The sequence below is a fragment of the Myotis nattereri genome (assembly GCF_964212035.1).
Source record: "Myotis nattereri genome assembly, chromosome: X".
Lineage (NCBI taxonomy): Eukaryota > Metazoa > Chordata > Mammalia > Chiroptera > Vespertilionidae > Myotis > Myotis nattereri.
Genome location: NC_138078.1, coordinates 90,979,026 through 90,985,025, shown reverse-complemented (window position 1 = coordinate 90,985,025; position 6,000 = coordinate 90,979,026). Strand labels below are relative to the sequence as shown.

General features: G+C 42.9%; 1 protein-coding gene across 2 annotated transcripts in view; it reads left to right on the top strand.

Moving 5' to 3' along the window:
* The first annotated feature begins 920 nt into the window (after nucleotides 1–920).
* SYTL4 (synaptotagmin like 4) overlaps nucleotides 921–6,000 on the top strand; it is a 41,912-nt gene continuing 36,832 nt past the window's right edge. The window contains exons 1-4 of one of the 2 annotated variants that reach the window (XM_081080890.1): nucleotides 921–1,100; nucleotides 2,147–2,362; nucleotides 2,496–2,605; nucleotides 2,831–2,933. In XM_081080890.1, coding sequence (XP_080937016.1) covers nucleotides 991–1,100; nucleotides 2,147–2,362; nucleotides 2,496–2,605; nucleotides 2,831–2,933 — 539 coding nt within the window. In that variant the 5' untranslated portion in view covers nucleotides 921–990. The remainder of the gene's footprint in view (nucleotides 1,101–2,146; nucleotides 2,363–2,495; nucleotides 2,606–2,830; nucleotides 2,934–6,000) is intronic. The other variant, XM_081080891.1, reaches the window with a different exon arrangement.

Sequence of the window (6,000 nt, the reverse complement as noted above, 5' to 3'; positions counted from 1 at the left end):
TGCATATAAAGATAACCAATGGATGCAAGACACGGGGCAGGGGGTGAGGGCATGTGCGGGGGCGGGGGTGGGGTAGAGGGGCCGGTGGGAGGTCAATGGGGAAAAAAAGAGACATATGTACTACTATTTGTAATACTTTAAACAATAAAATAAAATTAAAAAAAGAACTTTGGGAGATAGAGTAGGTTATGGAAGTTCTGAAATGTAGCAGAAAGCTGAGTGAATCCTGGGAACATGGAAGTTGGTCAGGAAAGGAAAAATGGGCTTCAAATGGCAGGAATCCTCATGTGGTTTTCTCTTCTACTACAGAGACCAGGTATCTGATTTTTTGCATTAATAGACTTGGGGCTTGAGAACATTTAATGTATTAAAAATTGGATGATTAAGGATCTGCTTGGTGGAGGAGAAGTTTGACTCATTTGGTCTGAGCTCTTTCCTGACCAAGAAGAAAGACCCAACCCTTTCCCAGAGACATGAATAAGTTTTTCTACTTGAAAAATCAAAGCCTCTTAATGTTAAATCAAAGCCCCACCTTTAATTCAGGTGAGGTAGGAATGGTAAATAAGTCAGATAATTCTACATTGTCTCTTTTTAAAAAAATATGTTTTTATTGCTTTCAGAGAGGAAGGGAGAGAGAGATTGAATCATCAATGATGAGAGAGAATCACTGATTGGCTGCCTCCTGCACACCCCACACTGGGGATTGAGCCCACAACCCGGGCATGTGCCCTGACCAGGAATTTAACCATGACCTCCTGGCTCATAGGTTGATGCTCAACCACTGAGCCACACCAGCTGGGCTGCATTGATTGTCTCTTTAGCCTGACTCAAGGGGAAAGTGGTCTACTAAAAGCCTCTAGAGCTGTGGGCCTATTCTGGAGTAAATTATCTGTGTGAAATTAATTCTTCACTTATTTCAGGCAACTCTGGTAGCTCTCCTATGCTGGTTGCTTTGAAGAAAGGAGAATAGAAGGAAAAATAGAGAAAGTCATGTCGGAGATGCTTGACCTCTCTTTTCTGTCTGAGATGGAAAGGGATTTGATCATTAGTGTTCTACAACGAGATGAGGAACTCCGAAAAGCAGATGAGAAAAGGATTAGGTAAGAGTTCCAGAAAAAGCATGGGTTCCCAGGCTTTTGACCAATGATATCCAGACTTCTTCTTATAACTCTCACTAGAAGCCCGGTGCACAAAATTCGTGCACGGGTGTATATGTGTGTGTGTGTTCCTCAGCCCAGCCTGCACCCTCTCCAATCTGGGACTCCTTGAGGGCAGTCGGACATCCCTCTCACAATCCAGGACTGCTGGCTCCCAACTGCTTGCCTGCATGCCTGCCTGATTGCCTCTAACCCAGGGGTGGGCAAACTTTTTGACTCGAGGGCCACAATGGGTTCTTAAACTGGACCGGAGGGCCGGAACAAAAGCATGGATGGAGTGTTTGTGTGAACTAATATAAATTCAAAGTAAACATCATTACATAAAAGGGTACGGTCTTTTTTTTCAATAGTTTTATTCATTTCAAACGGGCCGGATCCGGCCCACGGGCCGTAATTTGCCCACGGCTGCTCTAACCACTTCTACCTGCCAGCCTGACCACCCTCTAACCACTCCCCTGCCAGCCTGATTGACGCTTAACTGCTCCCCTGCCGGCCCGATTGTCCCTAGCTGCCCTCCCCTGCCGGCCTGGTCTCCCCCAACTGCCCTTCCCTGCTGGCCTGGTTGTCCCCAATTGACCTCCCCTGCAGGCCTGATCACTCACAACTGCCCTCCCCTTCTGGCCTGATGGCCCACAACTGCCCTCCCCTGCAGGCCTGGTCACCCCTAACTGCCCTCCCTTGCCAGCCTGGCCCCTCCCAACTTCCCTCCCTGCTGGCCATCTTGTGGTGGCCATCTTGTGTCCACATGGGGGTGGCCATCTTTGTGTTGGAGTGACGGTCAATTTGCATATTACCGCTTTATTATATAGGATATGACTTTCAGAGGAACTTGTGTATGATGTTTACAACTCTTCATTGGATTAGGTTGGGCTCTGAGGTGATTGCTTTCATAGAACTAAATAGTTTTACTGTCTCTACTCCACAACCCCTCTCTCTCTAACCTGTGCAGATCCTGAATCAACTTGTACTTCTTTTTTGGGTCTCGGCAGGCGATTGAAGAATGAATTACTGGAAATAAAAAGGAAAGGGGCCAAGAGGGGCAGCCAACACTATAGTGATCGGACCTGTGCCCGGTGCCAGGAGAACCTGGGACGTTTGACTCCTAAGACCACCACTTGTCGGGGTTGTAATCACCTGGTGTGCCGAGACTGCCGTATTCATGAAAGCAATAGTACCTGGAGGTGCAAGGTGTGCGCCAAGGAAATGTGAGTGTCACTTAGGGCTGAGTAGAGAGAGGAAATGAGGCCCTAGCTGTGGTGAGACTTTCTCCTCTCAGCCTTCATTGGTTGAATGACAAGAACCATTATCTATCTGTCATTTTCTTATATTCCTTCACAGAGAGCTGAAGAAGGCAACTGGAGACTGGTTTTATGACCAGAAAGTGAATCGCTTTGCTTATCGCACAGGCAGTGAGATAATCAGGATGTCCCTGCGTCGCAAACCTGCAGGTACAGGATCTTTCTGGAGGTGGTTCCTTAAGATGTTTGACCTCAAGTCATAGATTCTCTGGTGTGAAATCCTCATGTATTCTTATTGGTGGTATCTTACTTTCATGGGCTCAACCTGATTGTGGGGGAACATAAAGATTATATTGCTATCCCTTTTGCAAGTATAATGTGTTTCCCTTTCCCCCTCATCACCACCACTCTGCCATGTTTTTGTTTGTTTTGAAGTGAATAAAAGAGAGACTGTGGGACAGTCCCTCCATCATCAGTCACAAATGGGTGATGTCTGGCCAGGAAGAAAGATCATTCAGGAGCAACAGAAGGATCCCAGGTAATAACCGATCATTTAAAGAACTGCTACACATCTCTTTAATTCTATTATTTTTTACTTTGTTCTGTCTCTAAAATAATAGATGTTCATTGTCGGAAAATTGGGAAAGTACAGAAAATAAAGAAGGAGGGAAAAAGCCCTGGTAAATGTGGCTGTTAGTTGGATATTGGCCCATGCACCAAAAGGTTGCTGGTTTGATTCCTGGTCAGGGTACATGCCCAGGTTGCAGGCTCAGTCTCCAGCAGGGGTCGTGAAGGAGGAAGCCAATCGATGTTTCCCTCTCACATCGATGTTTTTCCTTCTCTCTCCCTCTCCTTTCCTATCTCTCTAAAAATCAATGAAAATATTTTTAAGGGAATAAAACAATATTCCTAATCCTACTACCCATATGTAAACATTAATACTTTGGCATATTTACTTTATAAGGACAATTTAAAGATAAATACAAATAACACATACTCATTATTGAAAATTTAATCAATATCTATATATATAAAATCTTAACACATTGTATGCGGGAAACGTATTTATACGTTTTACTTATACATTTTACATTGACTGGTAGTAGAGCGCGGGACACGTATTAATACGTTTTTTATAGACTAGCGGTAGAATGCGGGTAATGTATAAAGTTATCTAAAGTTATCGTAAACTAAAGTTATCGTAATTTTACCGAACGTTGCCATTTGTGCAAAAAATTAGCAAAAATGGCCCGCGCCACCTGTTAGCGCACAATAAGAACTACCCGCAAACAATGTGTTAAGTGACCGTTCAACTGCTCGACCAGTAGCCATGATGTGCACTGACCACCAGGTGACAGACTTTCAGTGCACAGGCATGGAAACATGGAACAGACTGATGAATCTTAGAGGGAAGGGGGAGGGGAGAGTGTGGGAAGAGATTAACCAAAGATCATATGCATACTAGAGGCCCTGGTGCATGGATTTGTGCATCAGGCCTCTAGTAGGAAATAATAAAGAAAGCAACAAATCACCCAAATTCCTTTTTCAGGGTTCACATTATATAAAAATTATTTCATATATCTTTTTTGCATATCTAGACATAGAGGGAAGGGTGAATGGGTACATAAAAAATCTTTGTAATATAGGATTATAATAAATTTAAAACATTTTGTTTAATTTTACTTGAATTTATCGGACTAAAATACTTAAGTAAAATTGAAGAATTGCTCATCTTCAGACAAATGTGTTTTTTTAACCATCCTATATAATAAAAGGCTAATATGCAAATTGACCAAACAGCAAAATGACCGGTCACTATGACACACACTGACCACCAGGGGCAGATGCTCAATGCAGGAGCTGTCCCCTGGTAGTCAGTATGCTCCCACAGGGGGAGCGCCACTCAGCCAGAAGCTGGGCTCATGGCTGGCTAATGCAGCAGCGGTGGTGGGAGCCTCTCCTACCTCTGTGGCAGCACTAAGGATGTCCGACTGATGGCTTAGGCCCACTCCCTATGGGGGACATCCCCTGAGGGTTCACAGACTGCAAGAGGGTGCAGTCCGGGCTGAGGGACCCCCCCACTCCGAGTGCATGAATTTCGTGCACCGGGCCTCTAGTAAAATATACCAGTCATTAACATCCCTCTAAGGCTAAGAAAAAATATTATGAAAACATTGAACAGTTATTAATTTTTTTCTAATGTCTTTTTGTTAAGGAACCTTTCGAGATAAAATTCACATACCATACAGTTAATCCACTTATAGTGTACAATGCAGTGGATTTTAGTATATTTACAGAATTGTGCAACCATTACCCCAATCGATTATAGAACTTTTCATCACCTTAAAAAGAAACCCTATATCTTATAGCTATCATTCCCCGCAGCCTCCCTATCCTTCCCCATCCCTAAGCAATCACTGATCTACTTTCTATCCTATATAATAAAGAGCTAATATGCAAATGGTCATCAAGCCTTCGCACCCTCGTGCCCTTGCGCCAGGACCAGGGGAATTGAGGCCAGGCGGGGGGACCTGAGGCCGCGTCCCCCACCCCAGCACCGGGGCCAGGAGACTTGAGGCTGTGCCCCCCACCCAGCAGGGCTTGATGGGGGACCTGAGGCTGTGCCCCCAACCCTGCAGGGCTTGATGGGTGGGGCCAGCTGGGTCTGGGTCTCACGCAATTTCAAGGTGCACACGGGTGGTCGGGGACTTGACTCTGGGACCTGCGGTGTACCCCAGACTCTGACAGGAGGGAGATTTTCATATATATTTTACTAATTGTCTTTTATCTCTGACACTTCTATTATAGAGAAAGGGCAAATATCAATATTAAAATATTTCCTCTAATACTTCCCTTTTAATGTGCACAAATTTTGTGCACTGGACCACTAGTTTTTATATATTTACCTATTCAGAATGTTTCATTTAAATGGAATCATACAATATGTGGTCCTTTGTGACCATCTTTTCTCATTTAACATTATGTTTTTAAGGTTCATCTATGTGGTGGCATGTATTAGTACTTCATTTCTTTTTATTGCCAAATAATATCCCATTATATGTAGATATCACATTTGTTTATCCATTCATCTGTCGATGGATATGTGGGTTGGTTCCACTTTCTGGATTTTGTGAGTAATGCTGTTATGAACATTCATTACGAGTTTTTGTTTGCACATATGATTTAATTTATCTTAGGTAGATAGATACCTAGATGTGGAGTTGCTGGGTCAAATAGTCATTTAGTCATTTTTTAAAATCTACCTATTTCAATATTGCACATTTTAAGTGGACTGTCTGCTATGAAAGAGGAGATTAGGTTTCTTACACTCTCTCACAACTTTTTCCCCTACTCCCAATTTTTATTACTCAAATTATTATGGCATTTACATTCTGTTATGCTATCATAAATCATCTGTTAGTTTTATCTTTTTTATTTTTAGTTAATATTTAAAATGATCGTATGCTTATAACCATGCACGGTACCATGACTTCTCTGCATTTCTGAGTTCTTTACTTTGATTTATTTCTTAGTTACCTGGATTTTTTCATTAAGAAATTCCTTCAAGAAGGGCTTGTAGGTGCTATTTTTATTTCATTCTTTCA